Source organism: Mauremys mutica, chromosome 2 (genome assembly GCF_020497125.1).
Source record: "Mauremys mutica isolate MM-2020 ecotype Southern chromosome 2, ASM2049712v1, whole genome shotgun sequence".
Taxonomy (NCBI): domain Eukaryota; kingdom Metazoa; phylum Chordata; order Testudines; family Geoemydidae; genus Mauremys; species Mauremys mutica.
Genome location: NC_059073.1, coordinates 6127039 through 6142918, shown reverse-complemented (window position 1 = coordinate 6142918; position 15880 = coordinate 6127039). Strand labels below are relative to the sequence as shown.

At 56.0% G+C, this 15880-nt stretch overlaps 1 protein-coding gene across 2 annotated transcripts; it reads left to right on the top strand.

Moving 5' to 3' along the window:
- Positions 1–12301: 12301 nt before the first annotated feature.
- On the top strand, positions 12302–15564 carry LOC123364352. 2 transcript variants are annotated; one of them, XM_045006409.1, is made up of 2 exons: positions 12302–12518; positions 13051–15564. In XM_045006409.1, exon 2 carries the CDS (start codon positions 13148–13150, stop codon positions 14342–14344), a length of 1197 nt encoding a protein of 398 aa, XP_044862344.1. In that variant the 5' UTR covers positions 12302–12518; positions 13051–13147; the 3' UTR covers positions 14345–15564. The 2 variants fall into 2 exon arrangements, with proteins under 2 accessions (XP_044862344.1, XP_044862343.1); XM_045006408.1 differs by having other exon boundaries at positions 13048–15564.
- Positions 15565–15880: the final 316 nt, after the last annotated feature.

Here is a 15880-nt window from a genome sequence, read left to right as displayed (position 1 = left end):
CCCAGTCCAGGGGCAGGCGCAGCCTGAGGCCCTGATGAACCCATACTGGGCTGGGGGTGGTGGGGGGGGCACTCGATCGCACAGCTTGGGGGCACGGGGTGCCCAGCCACGTCTCCTGCACTGGAACGTGTGATGTCACATGTGACGTTGGCCTGATGATGATGTCAGGGCATAGGTCCAGCAGTGCCAGATTTTGTGGGTGGGGGGGAGGAGAGGGAGGGATGACCCGTAATCCAACCCTGGTCTCCCTGATATTTTTCACACAGGGCAATGCCATGCCCCAGCTGCAGGAGGCGATGTCTGCGGCGGGCAGCACTTGCGCTGACCGTCAAGCCAGAGGAAGCAGGCAGCTATGGAGGCACCAGGCAGGCTGGGCTGGGCTTTGCTCTGCAAACAGGGCTTACAGCTCCCCGAATGCTCAGCCCTTACTCCCCGCCCGCTCCCTGCAGCGTTAATATAGCACCGAACCGCCCGGAGGGGCTGGCTCCTTGGCGACCTCTGCCCGTGAGCCTCACACGTTTTCGGCCCCTGCTGGCTGACAAATGGCCTGGAACCAAACCCTCAGACACCCCCAACCTTGGAAACACATCAGCCGTGCGAGCCGGGGCGCTGCGGGAAATAGTGCTGGTGCCAGCCCATGGTGGGGGGGGGCGGGCGCTACACACAACACATACTAATCATTAATAGCCCCCCCACCTTGAGCTGCTTGGGGCCCTGAGCAAATGCTTAGTCTGCTTATGCCCAGCGCTGGCTCGGGGGGAAGGAGCAGGGCGGTGATGCCCCATGGCACGATGCAGCAGCAGCACAGGTGATTAGTTCGGCATCAGTGTGACAGCAGAGGTGACTCAGCCAATCATCACCAGGCCCCGCCGGTTAATTTGCAGTGGAAATGAACAGGGGCGTGAGGGCGGGGCGTCAGAAGGTCATGCAGGGCCGGCTTTAGGCCAATTCAACCAATTCCCCTGAATCGGGCCCCGCCCCTAAGAGGGCCCCGCACCCAAGCCCCAGTACGGCGTACGGGCAAGAGCCGGTGCGCTGTAACGGGCTGGCCCAGCATCCCCAGGGGGCAATTTAAAGGGCCTGGGGCTCCCAGCAGGGGCTGGAGCCCCAGGCCCTTTAAATTGCCACCGGAGCCCCACTGCTGGAGCCCTGGGGTAGGGCTGTGGGGCTCTGGGGGCTATTTAAAAAGTCCAGGGCTCCTGTTGCTTCTACCGCCCCAGCCCTTTAAATAGCTGCAGGAGCCCCGCCGCTTCCCCAGGGCTCCAGCGGCTATTTACAGGGCCGGGGTGGTGGAAGCAGGGGAGCCCTGGGCCCTTTAAATAGCCCCCGAGCCCCAAGCTGCTGCTGCTACCCCGGTGGGGGAGGGAGGAGGAGGGGGCACTTCCCATACAGGGTGGGCTGTACCCCCTGTACCCGCATCCCCTGCCCGTGGCCAGCCCCTGCTGTACCCCCTACCTGCACTAGCCCCTCACCCCCTTCCCTGCCCGCACCAGCCTCTGCCTGCAGCCAGGGCCGGCTCCAGGGGTTTTGCCGCCCCAAGCAGCCAAAAAAAAAAAAAAAAAAAAAGCCGCGATTGCGATCTGCGGCAATTCAGCGGGAGGTCCTTCGCTCTGAGCGGGAGTGAGGGACTCTCCACCAAATTGCCGCTGAATACCTGAAAGTGCCGCCCCGCCGCCCCAAGCACCTGCTTGATAAGCTGGTGCCTGGAGCCGGCCCTGCCTGCAGCCAGCCCCACACCCCCTGCCCTGCCTGCTGCCAGCCCGTCTGCAGCCAGCCCTGCAACCCCTGCCTTTCCCGCACCAGCCCCTGTCTGCAGCCAGCCCGTCTGCAGCTAGCACTGCACCCCCTGCCCTGCCCGCACCAGCCCCTGCCCGCAGCCAGCCCTGCCGCACCCCCTGCCCTGTCTCCAGCCTACCCCTGCCATACATCCCTGCAGCCCTGCCCGAAGCCAGCCAGCACCACACACACCCCTGCTCGCATCAGCCCTACACACCCTGCCCTGCACCCCCTGCCCTGCCTGCAGCCAACCCCTGCCATACCCCCCTGCCTGAAGCCAGCCAGTCTGGCACTCCTCTGTCTCCAGCCCTTCCAATCCATGCCACACACCCCTGTAGCCCTGCCTGAAGCCAACCAGCCCACCCCACGCACCCCTGGCTCCAGCCAGCCCTGCACCCCTTGCCCTGCCTGCAGCCAGACTCTACCTCCAGTCAGCCCCTGCCCTGCCTCCAGTCAGCCCCATGTCCACTGGTGCCCTGCAGTTCCCAGGGCAGTAACCCTGCACACCTGCTTCAATGAGGGGGGCAGGGAGCAGCTGGGACCCCCACATGTGCACACCCGAGGGTGACCAGACAGCAAGTGTGAAAAATCGGGACAGGGGTGAGGGGTAATAGGATCTTATATAAGAAAAAGACACCAAAATTGGGACTGTCCCTATAAAATCGGGACATCTGGTCACCCCAGGAAGTGGCGGGGACCCACACATGTGAAACGGAGCTCATTTCTAGTTCAGGCCCGTCTTTTTAAAAAAGAACTTTAGGTAGGGTTAACACGTCCGTATTTTCCCGGAGATGTCAGGGTTTTTGGTTCTTAAATCGCCGTCCGGGAGGAATTTTTAAAATTTAAAAATTCCTCCCAGGAAAATACGGACGTATGGTAACCCTACTGGTACAAAAAAGCCATACTGTGGCACATCCCTTAAATCAGAACTTTTTACAGGGAACCGGTTGCTAAGAAATGAGAGGCTTTTTTTTTTTTTAAGTCATCCCTGCCGGGGCCCCGCCAAAAATGTTTGAATTGGGCCCCGCACTTCCTAAAGCCGGCCCTGAGGTCATGGCAACTGGCTCCGAGGCGCCGGACCCCCTGCTCCTCGCCAGCCCATCGCTTTGTCCCCGTGGCAGCCCTGGGCGGCAGCAGAAAGCAGAGAGAAGCAGGTAGGTCCCTGAGCAGCACTGGTGAGCAGCATGGCAGAGGTGGTGACCCCGCAGGGACAGATGTCCTGCTGGCCTCCAAACTCCCAGCAGGGAATCTGCTGAGCTCACTGACGGTTGGATCACAGAACCGCCCCCGGGAGCTGCCACCTGATATGCCAAGACTACCTCTGCCCCTGCCTTCCTGCCCTGTCAGCTTGGGACTCCTGTGCCCTGCCTGGTTTGAGCCAGACTCGCTAGCCCACCGCAAACCCAGCCCCACGTCTGAACCACGTCTCCTAACAGCTGCAGGCTCACCTGAAAGCAGCTCACAGAAGTGTTCTTGTCTTTAACACTCAGATGCCCAACTCCCAATGGGGTCTAAACCCAAATAAATCCCTTTTACCCTGTATAAAGCTTATGCAGGGTAAACTCATAAATGGCTCGCCCTCTATAACACTGATAGAGAGAGATGCACGGCTGTTTGCCCACCCAGGTATTAACACATACTCTGGGTTAACTGATAAGTAAAATGTGATTTTATTGAATACAGAGAGTAGGATTTAAGTGGTTCCAAGTAGTAACAGACAGAACAAAGTGAATTGCCAAGTAAAATAAAATCAAACACACCAGTCTATGTCTAATACAGTAAGAAACTGAATACAGATAAGATCCTCACCAGTTCCAGAATGCTCCCTTTTACAGACTAATCTCCTTCTAGCCTGGGTCCAGCAATCACTCATCCCCCTTGCATCCGAAGAAGTGGGTATTCACCCACGAAAGCTCATGCTGCAAAACATCTGTTAGTCTATAAGGTGCCACAGGATTCTTTGCTGCTTCTACAGAACCAGACTAACATGGCTACCCCTCTGATACTCATCCCCCCTTGCAGTCTCTGTCCTTTGTTCCAGTTTCTTGCAGGTATCCTTGGGGGTGGAGAGGCTCTCTCTTTAGCCAGCTGAAGACCAAAGGGAAGGGTCTCCCCTGGGCTTAAATAGCTGTTCTCTTGTGGGTGGAGACCCCCTCCTTTCTCCTATGCAAAGTCCAGCTACAAAATGGAGTATTGGCGTCGCGTGGGTGAGTCACATGTCCATGCATGACTGAGTTCCTTACCAGCCAAGCCACAGTCCTGGGAAAGCCCAGATGTGGATTGATGTCTCCAAGTTCATTGTTGGCTTAAGTGTTTCTTGATGGGGCACTTACTGTGAATAGTCTTTTCTCAGGAACCCACCAAGTGCTTCACCACAGCCTACTTCGAATCAAACAAGTTCGCAGCCAATATTCATAACCTCGAATACAAAAATGATCCATGCGTACAAATAGGATTAATAGATTCAGTAGATCAGAACCTTTACGGAGATATGTTACATGGCATATGTAGCATAAAACACATTCTAGTTATGTTATATATATATAAGCATATTTCCATAAAGCCTTATGGGTGGCACCATCACACTCACGCAGTGTGGCGAGGGGCTGATGGGGGATCTGAGAGCTGTCTCTGAGAGCAACCCCAAGGAAGGCCTCTCCAGCTCAGGGTGAAGGTGCCCTGGCAGGGGGCAGTGTGTGCATGGAGGGGAGCTCCCCCTGCCCTGAGAGACACCCTGGACATCAGACACCTGCCCCCAGCACCAAATGCACCGCAAGAGAGCGGAAGGCTAAATAGGAGGAATGAGAGAGGTCTCAGCGTGGGAGCTCATATTGGGTTCCAGGAGGCTAAAGGACCCTTCCCCAGCCTATGGTGAGGATCCACTGAGCCCGGGAGACAAATGATTATGGGGGGAGCTGGAATGGAGGCTGCAACCTGGTGCACTCAAGATAAACGTGCGCCAGGGTATCCCTCATGCCACAAAAGGGACAGGCGTGAACCGCCCCAGATACATGCCCGTGCTCACAGCTCCGATATCCCCGGCGGGCCGCGGGGCCAGTGTGGAATACAGGCTGTCCCACCGCTCCGCGTGGGAGCTGTCAGGCAGGCAAGTTAATGGCAGGAACCAGGCGATAACTGTTTGCTCCCCTCGTAAATCTCCCTGACAGCCAGAACATGGTTTTGCCAGTTCCCCAGGGAGCAGGGCACGAAAGGCTGAGCAAAGGGCTGCAGAGAGGCTCTTCATCTCGGCACCCAGCCTGTCAGTCTCCTCTTTCCAGCTCCCATTCTTCCTGAGGGTGCTTTGTGCTACGGGGGGCCCCATGGCGCTCAGTGACTCATTACCAAAGTGCAGGGGCCGGGGGGTCCTCACCTTTCTCATCCCATCCCATGGGCACCCAAGGATGCAGGCCCTGAGAGCAGAACTCCTAGGGGCTATCTCCAGGTTTGGGCGGGGCCTGGGAAGCAGGACTGTGAGGCTGGCAGACCAGGTGCCTGCTCATGCCAAGGTCCCCAAGTCTCAGCTGAACACTGACAAATACACGGCTGGAACCAGCCTGGCTCACCTGCCTGTTGGTACTGTGCAAATCGGTGTTAGAATGAGAAGAATCTGTTTTGTGTTTAGTCTTTATTGAATGCTTGTGAGTTGCTGCTGGCGTTAATCTCAGGCCCGGTCTACATTACAGGGTTACATCGGCATAAGGCAGACTACACTGACCTAACGCTGTAAGCATCTACACTAAAACGCCGCTCCCACCAATGTAACTCACCCACTACACCGAGGTAATAACTCCATCTCCGCGAATGGCGTATCACTTAGGTTGCTGTAGTTAGGACGATGCAGTGTCAGTGTATGTTTAACTGAGCGTTGCTTACATCAACTGTTGCTGCCTTTCATAAACCATCCCACAATGCCCCCACTGGCAGTTAAATCAGTGCAAGCGTTCCTGGGGCGGACATGCCCCACCAACACAAGAGCGTCGTGTGGACACATAAAACCGATTCAATTACCAATGGCTATATGGCGAGGTAACTTGGGTTGACTTAATTTTGTAGTGTATACGTGCCCTCGCTTATATCCCATAATGTAAGGTTGCATTGTGACAGTAAATCACCAGGCAGGAGAGAGACATTAACTAGTGCAAGGTGCTGAGCTCCAACAGAAGGTGTTATGCCCTGCATTGCCAGCAGATCGAGGGACGTGATCATTCCCCTCTATTCGACACTGGTGAGGCCTCATCTGGAGTACTGTGTTCAGTTATGGGCCCCCACTACAAGAAGGATGTGGAAAAATTGGAAAGAGTCCAGTGGAGGGCAACAAAAATGATTAGGGGGTTAGAGCACATGACTTATGAGGAGAGGGAACTGGGATTGTTTAGTCTGCAGAAGAGAAGAGTGAGGGGGGATTTGATAGCTGCTTTCAACTACCTGAAAGGGGGTTCCAAAGAGGATGGATCTAGACTGTTCTTAGTGGTAGCAGATGACAGAACAAGGAGCAATGGTTTCAAGGTGCAGTGGGGGAGGTTTAGGTTGGATATTAGGAAACACTATTTCACTAGGAGGGTGGTGAAGCACTGGAATGGGTTCCCTAGGGAGGTGGTGGAATCTCCATCCTTAGAGGTTTTTAAGGCCCAGCTTGACAAAGCCCTGGCTGGGATGATTTAGTTGGGGTTGGTCCTGCTTTGAGCAGGGGGTTGGACTAGATACCTCCTGAGGTTCCTTCCAACTCTGATATTCTATGAAAGGTCCATCGACACAGATGCACTATTATGGGTTGATAAAGAAGACAAAGGACTTTGTTGTTCTGCTTGCCCCCATGAAGATGAGTCATGAAAGCGGATTCCTCCCATCTGATGAGCTTGCAGCTCAGAGCACATGGCAGGATGGGGATAACATCCTCAAACAAAAGGAACTAGGTATCTCTATGCTGCTTGAGAGGGGGTTGGGGAAGAGACAAGGGTTTTCATAGAATCATACGACTGGAAGGGACTTGAGAAGCATCTAGTCTAGTCCCCTGCACTGATGGCCGAACTAAGTATTATCTAGAGCTACACCATCCCTGACAGGTGTTTGTCCAACTTGCTCTTAAAAATCCCCAGTGATAGAGATTCCACAACCTCCCTGGGCAATTTATTCCAGTGCTTAACCACCCTGACAGTTAGGAAGCTTTTCTTAATGTCCAACCTAAACCTCCCTTGCTGCAATTTAAGCCCATTGCTTCTTGTCCTATCCTCAGAAGTTATGATCAATTTTTCTCCGTCCTCCTTGTAACAACCTTTTATGTACTTGAAAACTGTTCTCATGTCCCCTCGCAGTCGTCTCTTCTCCAGACTAAACAAACCCAACTTTTTCAGTCTTCCCTCATAGGTCATGGTTTCTAGCTTTTTAATCATTTTTGTCGCTCTTCTCTGGACTTTCTCCAATTTGTCTACATCTTTCCTGAAATGTGGCACCCAGAACTGGACACAATTCTCCAGCTGAGGCCTAATCAGCACAGAGTACAGCAGAAGAATTACTTCTCATTTCTTGCTTACAACATTCCTGCTAATACATTCCAGAATGATGTTTGCTTTGTTTGCAGCAGCGTTATACTGTTGACTCATATTTAGCGTGTGATCCACTACAACCCCCAGATCCCTTTCCGCAGTGCTCCTTCCTAGGCAGCCATTTCCCATTTTCTATGTGTGTGTGACGTTCCCCTGGTGTTATCTGGACCGGCGATCTGCTAGGTCACTCCAATCCTTGACTTTGGGAGCCAGCCTTACCCTGCTCTGCTGTGAGAACCCCCACTCCTGGGCTGTTCACACACAGCCTCTGGCATGTCAGCTGCTTCTTGAATTGTGCAACCCAATGACACTAGCCAATATCTCCGGTCCCAGACACAACCTTAGGAACCTCCATCTTGCAGTGTCCAGTTATGCCCGCTGGACGCTGCAAGCTTATATGAGTTCGTCAATTTAACAAAGAAATTGATATGTACCAGGCTTGTTATCCCAAGGGGAGACTCTGACACACTTCAAACCAAACACTCTGCATCAGGTAGAATAAACAAACAGATGTATTAACTAATAAGATAGATTTTAAGTGATTATAAGTCAAAACATAACAAGTCAGATTTGCTCAAATGAAATAAAAGCAAAACGCATTCTAAGCTGATCTTACCACTTTCAGTGCCCTTACAAACTTAGATGCTTCTCACCACAGGCTGGCTGGTTGCTCCTCAGCCAGAACCTCCCCTTTGATCAGTGCTTCAGTCGCTTGGTGTGGTGTCTGTTGACATAGCCGCCGACTTCGTGGCTGCTCCAGGGCTGGAGCACCCACGGGGAAAAATTGGTGGGTACTCTGCACCCACCGGCAGCTCTCTGCCCCAGCTCACCTCCGTCTCCACTCCACCTCCGCCTCCTCCCCTGAGCGCGCCGCTGAGTCCTGCTTCTCCCCCTCCCTCCCAGCACTTGCGCTGCGAAACAGCTGTTTCTCTTCTCTTGGAGAGTTTTTGCCTGGGCTTATTTTAAGACATGATGATACATTTTCAATCTCATAACTACATACATAAAATTATAACCTATAACAATTACTATAACAACCATGCTCAGTGCATCATGAGCAACATGACAAACTTTGCATTGGATACCACACAATCATTTTATAAAGATGAACATAGGGGGTATGGGGTAGTCCCCCGAGGCACAGAACATCACAGTGTGCAACTGATGGCTCCTTCCTAAGTGGAGCACTTTGCATTTGTCCTTACTGAATTTCATCCTATTTATTTCAGACCATTTCTCCAGTTTGTCCAGATCAATTTGAATTTTAATCCTATCCTCCAAAGCACCTGCAACCCCTCCCATCTTGGGATCATCCGCAAACTTTATAAGTGTCCTCTCCATGCCATTATCTAAATCATTGATGAAGATATTGAACAGAACCGTATCCAGAACTGATCCCTGCAGGATCCCACTCATTAGGCCCTTCCAGCATGATTGTGAACCACTGATAACGACTCTCTGGGAACGGTTTTCTAACCAGTTATGCACCCACCTTATAGCAGCTCCATCTAGGTTGCATTTCCGCAGTTTGTTTATGAGAAGGTCGTGCGAGACAGTATCAAAAGCCTCACTAAAGTCAAGAAATACCATGTCTACCGCTTCCCCCCAGCCACAAGGCGTGTTACCCTGTCACAGAAAGCTGTCAGGTTGGTTTGACACGATTTGTTCTTGACAATCAAGAGATTCCCCAGCTGCTCACCCTGGGCTAGCCCTAAAGGACAACAACGCTTGCTTATTAGAGAAGCTTCTATTCACTTTTGAAATTCAAGCTTATAGCACATTTGTGTATCTATGGTTACCTGCTTTAACCTTGTAAATATCACTCTAATTTCCTTTTCTTATTTAATAAATCTTTATACAGATTTGTATAGGATTGGCTACAAGCGTTGTCTTTGGTGTGAGATCTAGGGTGCAACTGACCTGGGGTAAGTGACTGGTGCTTTGGGACTGGGAGTAACTTGAATATTGCTGTGATTCTTGGAGACCATCTCCACAATGGAGGTAAGAGACCATCTGTCACAAAGGTGGCACAATAGATTGGAGTATCCAACAGGACTGTCTGTGACTCCATGGTAAGGCTGTTAGAGTGCCTGAGGAGTTCACACTTGATAACTGGTTGGTGAAATTGAAGTATGGAATTCACAATCAATTTGGGGTTTGTGTCCTGGTTCCTAACAGCCTGCCCTGAGGTTGGGTCTCATGCTCTTGAGTCACTGCAGGCAGCGTTACAAGGACACCTGGGTTCTACTCCCATTTCCAGACATCAAGGTGGTCTCGTGTTTGGAACCAGGTTTGGAACTAGGTTGCCAGGTGTCCGGTTTTCTACCAGAACACCTGGTCGAAAAGGGACCCTGGTGGCTCTGGTCAGCACTGCTGACTGGACCGTTAAGAGTCCAGTTGGCGCAGGGCTGGCAGGCTCCCTACCCAGCTCTCGGGAAGCAGCTGCCATGTCCCTCCAGCTCCAACTATAGGGGCGGCCATGGGGGCTCTGCGTGCTGCCCCCACCTGGAGCGCCGGCTCCGCAGCTCCCATTTTCTGGGAACTGCAGCCAATGGGAGCTGTGGGGACAGCACCTGCGGCCAGGGGAAGTGCACAGAGCCGGAAGAACATGTCGCCGCTTCCCAGTAGCCACCTGAGGTAAGTGTTGCCTCCCACATCCAAACTCCCTCCCAGAACCCACCCCCCTGCCCCAGCCCTGAGCCCCCTCCTGCACCCAAACTCCTTTCTGGAGGCTACACCCCAACCCCCCTCCCACACCCCGCCCCCTGCCCCAGCCCTGAGCCCCCTCCCGCACCCAAATTCCCTCCCAGAGCCTGTACCCCTCACCCCTGCCTGAACCCCAACCCCCCTCCCACACCGAAACCCCTGTCCCAGGCCTGAGCCCCCTCCCGCACCCCAACCCCCTGCCTCAGCCCACACCCATACCCTCTCCCACACCCCGCCCCATGCCCCAGGCCTGAGCCCCCTCCCGCACCCAAAATCCTTTCTGGAGGCTGCACCCCAACCCCCCTCCCACACCGAAACCCCTGCCCCAGCCCTGAGCCCCCTCCCGCACCCAAACGCCTTCCTGGAGCCTGTACCCCTCACCCCTGCCTGAACCCCAACCCCTGCCCCAAGCCTCCTCCCGCACCCAAACTCCCTCCTGGAGCCTGGACCCACAAACCCCCTCCTGCACCCCAACCCCCTGTTTCAGGCCTGAGCCCCCTCCCAAACCCCAAACCCCTGCCCCAGCCCGGTGAAAAGGAGCCTTGGCGAGGGAGTGAGGGTGGGGGAGAGTGAGACACACAGGGAGGGGGATGGAGTAAGTGGGCTGGGGTGGGGGCGGGGCCTCAGAGAAGGGGTGGGAATGGGGGGGCTCAGAGAAGGGGAGGGGCTCAGAGAAGGGGTGGGAATGGGGGGGCTCAGGGAAGGTGCGGGGCCTCAGAGAAGGGGTGGGAATGGGGGGGCTCAGAGAAGGGGCGGGGCCTCAGAGAAGGGGTGGGAATGGGGGGGCTCAGAGAAGGGGCGGGGCTCAGAGAAGGGGTGGGAGTGGGGGGGCTCAGAGAAGGGGTGGGGTCACAGAGAAGGGGCGGGAATGGGGGGCTCAGAGAAGGGGCGGGGCTCAGAGAAGGGGTGGGAATGGGGGGGTCTCAGAGAAGGGGCGGGGCTCAGAGAAGGGGCAGGAATGGGGGGCTCAGAGAAGGGGCGGGAATGGGGGGGCCTCAGAGAAGGGGCAGGAATGGGGGCCTCAGAGAAGGGGCGGGAATGGGGGGGCTCAGAGAAGGGGCGGGAATGGGGGGCTCAGAGAAGGGGCGGGGCTCAGAGAAGGGGCGGGAATGGGGGGCTCAGAGAAGGGGCGGGGCTCAGAGAAGGGGCGGGACTGGGGGGGCTCAGGGAAGGGGCGGGGCTCAGAGAAGGGGCGGGAATGGGGGGCTCAGGGAAGGGGCGGGGCTCAGAGAAGGGGGGGGACTGGGGGGGCTCAGGGAATGGGGGGGCTCAGAGAAGGGGTGGGAATGGGGGGCTCAGAGAAGGGGCGGGGCTCAGAGAAGGGGTGGGAATGGGGGGCTCAGAGAAGGGGCGGGGCTCAGAGAAGGGCCGGGAATGGGGGGGCTCAGGGAAGGGGCGGGGCTCAGAGAAGGGGTGGGAATGGGGGGCTCAGGGAAGGGGAGGGGCTCAGAGAAGGGGGGGGAATGGGGGGGCTCAGGGAAGGGGCGGGGCTCAGAGAAGGGGCGGGAATGGGGGGGCTCAGGGAAGGGGCGGGGCTCAGAGAAGGGGTGGGAATGGGGTGGGGCTCAGAGAAGGGGCGGGAATGGGGGGCTCAGAGAAGGGGCGGGAATGGGGGGCTCAGGGAAGGGGAGGGGCTCAGAGAAGGGGTGGGAATGGGGGGGCTCAGGGAAGGGGCGGGGCTCAGAGAAGGGGCGGGAATGGGGGGGCTCAGGGAAGGGGTGGGAATGGGGTGGGGCTCAGAGAAGGGGCGGGGCTCAGAGAAGGAGTGGGAATGGGGGGGCTCAGGGAAGGGGTGGGGCTCAGAGAAGGGGCGGGAATGGGGGGGCTCAGAGAAGGGGCGGGAATGGGGGGCTCAGGGAAGGGGCGGGGCTCAGAGAAGGGGTGGGAAGGGGCGGGGCTCAGAGAAGGGGTGGGAATGGGGCGGGGCTCAGGGAAGGGGCGGGGCTCAGAGAAGGGGTGGGAATGGGGGGGCTCAGGGAAGGGGCGGGGCTCAGAGAAGGGGCGGGAATGGGGGGGCTCAGGGAAGGGGCGGGGCTCAGAGAAGGGGTGGGAATGGGGCGGGGCTCAGAGAAGGGCTGGGAAGGGGCGGGGCTCAGAGAAGGGGCGGGGCAGGGTGAGGGTGTTCAGTTTTGTGCAATTAGAAAGTTGGCCAGCGGGGGCGTCGGGGATCACGGAGCTCGGGGCCCAGCCTGGGGAGGTGCCTTGCAGAGTGGGGGGGGGACCCACTGACCCGCCCCTCTCCGCACCGGGGAACTTGGCTCCCTCCGCTGTGGGCGGGAGGGCGATTCCGAGGCCCGCCTGCAGGGGGCGGGGGGAGCGCCGGAGGGACGCTCTGGCCTCGCCTCTCCGCTGCTTCGGCACCTGTCGCTATTTGATGACGTCAATAGGGAGCGCCCCGCTCTGTGGTTTGGGCACCCGGAAGAGCCCGTAACAATGGGGGCAGCGAGGGGAGGAGCCGTTCAGAGCCCGGGGAGGGGGAGCTCCGGGGAGAAGGTAGGTGGGGGGAGGGGATATGGGGCTGCTCTGGGGGAGGGGCTGCTCTGGGGGCTGAGGGAGGGGGAGGGGCTGCTCTGGGGCAGGGGCTGCTCTGGGGGCGGAGGGAGGGAGGGAGGGAGGGGGAGGGGCTGCTCTGGGGGCTGAGGGAGGGGGAGGGGCTGCTCTGGGGGCTGAGGGAGGGGGAGGGGCTGCTCTGGGGCAGGGGCTGCTCTGGGGGCTGAGGGAGGGGGAGGGGCTGCTCTGGGGGCTGAGGGAGGGCTCTGCTGGGGGGGCTGAGGGCAGAAGGCAGTACTGACCGGGGGTGGGGGTGGGGATGGCGGTCGTAGGAAAGTTGGGGGTAGGGCTGGGGGAGGGGAATGGGTAGCAATCCAGAGAGGAAGGTGGAAGGCAACAGGGAGGCCGTGGTCCCCCATCCCAGAGCGAAGGAGCCATCTGACTGCAAGGCACCGGGTGCTGTGAAGTTTGGAGCTGGGGTTTGATGGGGGATCTGGTCCATGCTGTGTAACAGGCTGTCATGCTCTCTCAGCAGGTCTCAGCCGGCCACGCCTCCCTCGGACCTGCCTAGCTGAGCATCATTGCCACTTACCCTCTGTTGGGTGGGCCTGGCCTGTGGTTGGCTGGGCACAATGCCTCGGAAAAGGAAATATTGTCAGCGTGCAGGCCCCCCTCAGCTGGTTGCGGTCACTGCTGCGGGAACCCCAGTCATGGCCAGGGCTGGCTCAGGGTGTCGCATACAGCTGGGTCGCAGGACTAGGAGCCCAGACTACTTTCCCTTCAGCTTCCTGCCAGTGGACTGTCAGCTCCATGTCTTCTCTTTCCTTTCGGAGGTGGAGAAGTGCACAGCTGCCTTGGTTTGTGAAGCCTGGAGCAAGCTGATCCGCACCCCCAGGCTCTGGAGGGTGGCTGACTTCATGAGACTGGGGGCCTTCCAGTCAGGCATGGATTTGGTGCTGGTTTCTGCCAGAGAATTTGAGAGGTGGAAAGAGTGGGTCCACCAGTATGCCTATCACCTGACCTCTCGCAGCGCTAGCCTGCTAGTCCTCAGGGCCAGCTTTGATTTGGGTGACCAGAAGACCAAATGGGCTGACTTCCTTTCACGCTTCTTGGACAGTGTCCACTGTGGGGAGCTGCAGGAGCTGGAGCTCAACTGGACCTTGACTCACTTGGAACCACCAGACTTCTACCCGCCAGGCACCTGCAGTATGACTCAGGTCAGCCTGATCAAAATGGACCAGATCAGCAACTTCCAGACCCTTCTGGAGAAGTTTATCCAGAGATCCCCAAAGCTCACCAGGATGAAGCTGCCCTTTGACTGGTCTGCATATTCAGTTGCCATGCTGACCCAGTTCCAGCAGCTTCACACCTTGGAGCTGAAATACTTTTGGAGCTTCAAAGGGGTTTGCCCAGAGATCATGCAGGATCTCACCAAAGCCCTGCCCAACCTCAAAACTCTCATCCTTCATGTGCTGGTGCCAGTCAAAGACTTGGGCATCTCCTATTCTCTGGAATCCAGATCCCTGGAGTACTTGGATGTGTCCCAGAGCCGTGGCCTGGTGTTCTGTCACCTCGACCTGCCCTCCCTGAGGGTGCTGAGGATCAAGAAGACGGTTCGGGGCATCATCCTGAACCGGAGGACTAGGCTGGCTCTTCAGAGTCGCTGGTCCTGTCTGTATAGCTTGTTACGGAGTGGCACACCCAACCTTCGGGTGTTCAACAACCAGGTGTTGCTGCCGCACTGGCGGGAGCAGACATACAAGGAGCTGAATGCCTTGCTGCTGCAATCATGCTACTGTGTTCAGCACTCGGACACGTGGTTACTGTAAAGATTGATGGTGAAGGGACCAGAGTTCTCCTTTATCTAATGGTGTCACTGGAGGGGGTGTAGAGCATGAAGAGACCATGTGTTTGCCTTGGGAGGGACCAGGTGGCCTGTGTGTCTCTGGGCCTAGCATCTGTCAGGTTTCAGGAGAGGCTGCATCTGGGCCCAGTTTGCTCAAAATGGGAGGCTGACTGAGGGATGTTTAGAGAGACGGACACTCTGTTTTTCTCTTCTACCAAGACAGAGTAAATGTTCTGTTCCCCACAGCTGATCTCAGGTTTTCATTTATAAGTGCACTTTATGGCCCATAAGTGATGGCCTGTGCTCCTTACGTAACAGGAAGGGCTCTGAGTACTGCACATAGTAAAATCACACAGCTGCAGCCAGACACGGGTGCCCTGGTTGTCTGTATGCGCTGATGCAGAAGTGAAGATGGAATCAGTAACCTTTTGAGCTCAGACCTCCACAAACCTCTGCCTGATGCATTCACAGGGTAGTTCCATGCTCTTAGCTGGCCAGTGTTATCAGCTGGTTAGCGCAGGGGAGCTGGGTTTCCTGGGTTCTTTTCCAGTCACTATCATTATTTTTGGAAATGTTACTTAGACTCATTTTCAAAAGCAGCCTCTAATTTTGGGTGCCTGACTCGAGCTATCTTGCAAGTTGCAGGAGCGCAGCAGCTCTGAAAATCAGGACCAAGGGGTCTCGAGTTAGGAACCTCAGGTTTCCATCTTTAAAATGGGAATAAGCCTAACTTACCTCTCAGGGAAGGTGGTGAGGCATTTCGACCCTTGGACTTAGGTGCTGCCAAAATGTAAAGTAGTATTAGAAAGTGGAGGAACATGGATGTTTGCCATTTCCCAGCCAGCAGAAGGCACCCCTTACTTTGTTATGCTGATATATAACCTGACTGATTCTTCAGACCATATCTGTTCTCAGCTGGTTCCTGTGATGCTGGTGGTCAAGTCCTGAGTTGACCCTAATAAAAATTAACAGAGCCCCATCTCTTGTCAGTCTGTTCTAACTCTGCACTGGGCCAGGAGTTCTTACTAATGGTTGAATCTGTTTCCTAGTAGCCTCTTCCTAGCCTGGAGAGAGCATACGTGTAATCCTGGCTTTGTAGCGGTGACGCTTTTTGTGGGCCATGGTGGTCCATTTCATAGGCTGTGATGAGGGGGCAGATTCAGAGTTATTCCTCTGAGGAGGGCATCTAGATGCATGTGGCGTTCAAACTGCACAAGTGGCTGGGGAAGAGGGAGCTTCGTTGTCAAGTGCTGGCAGGGGTGATTCCCATGTGTGGTCTCTGCTGCTCTCTTTCCCTCAGGAGGCTTGAGCCAAAAGCCTCTGGTAGCCTCTGGCTCAACTGACCCAAGTGAGGGTTTGTCCAACACCTAGCACACCGAGGTCCGTGAGTAGGGCTCCTAGGCCCTACAGTTAGACAACTCAATAATCAGGGGCTTACCCCACATCTGTTTGTACCTTCATTTGAATGAGTGGGGCCCTCCTGTGTCTCCTGCCACTTTCTGATGCCTGAAAACTTGCT

Bases quoted from the DNA above. Each gene is read 5' to 3' on its own strand.
- LOC123364352 (XM_045006409.1), top strand. From the start codon at position 13,148: ATGCCTCGGAAAAGGAAATATTGTCAGCGTGCAGGCCCCCCTCAGCTG.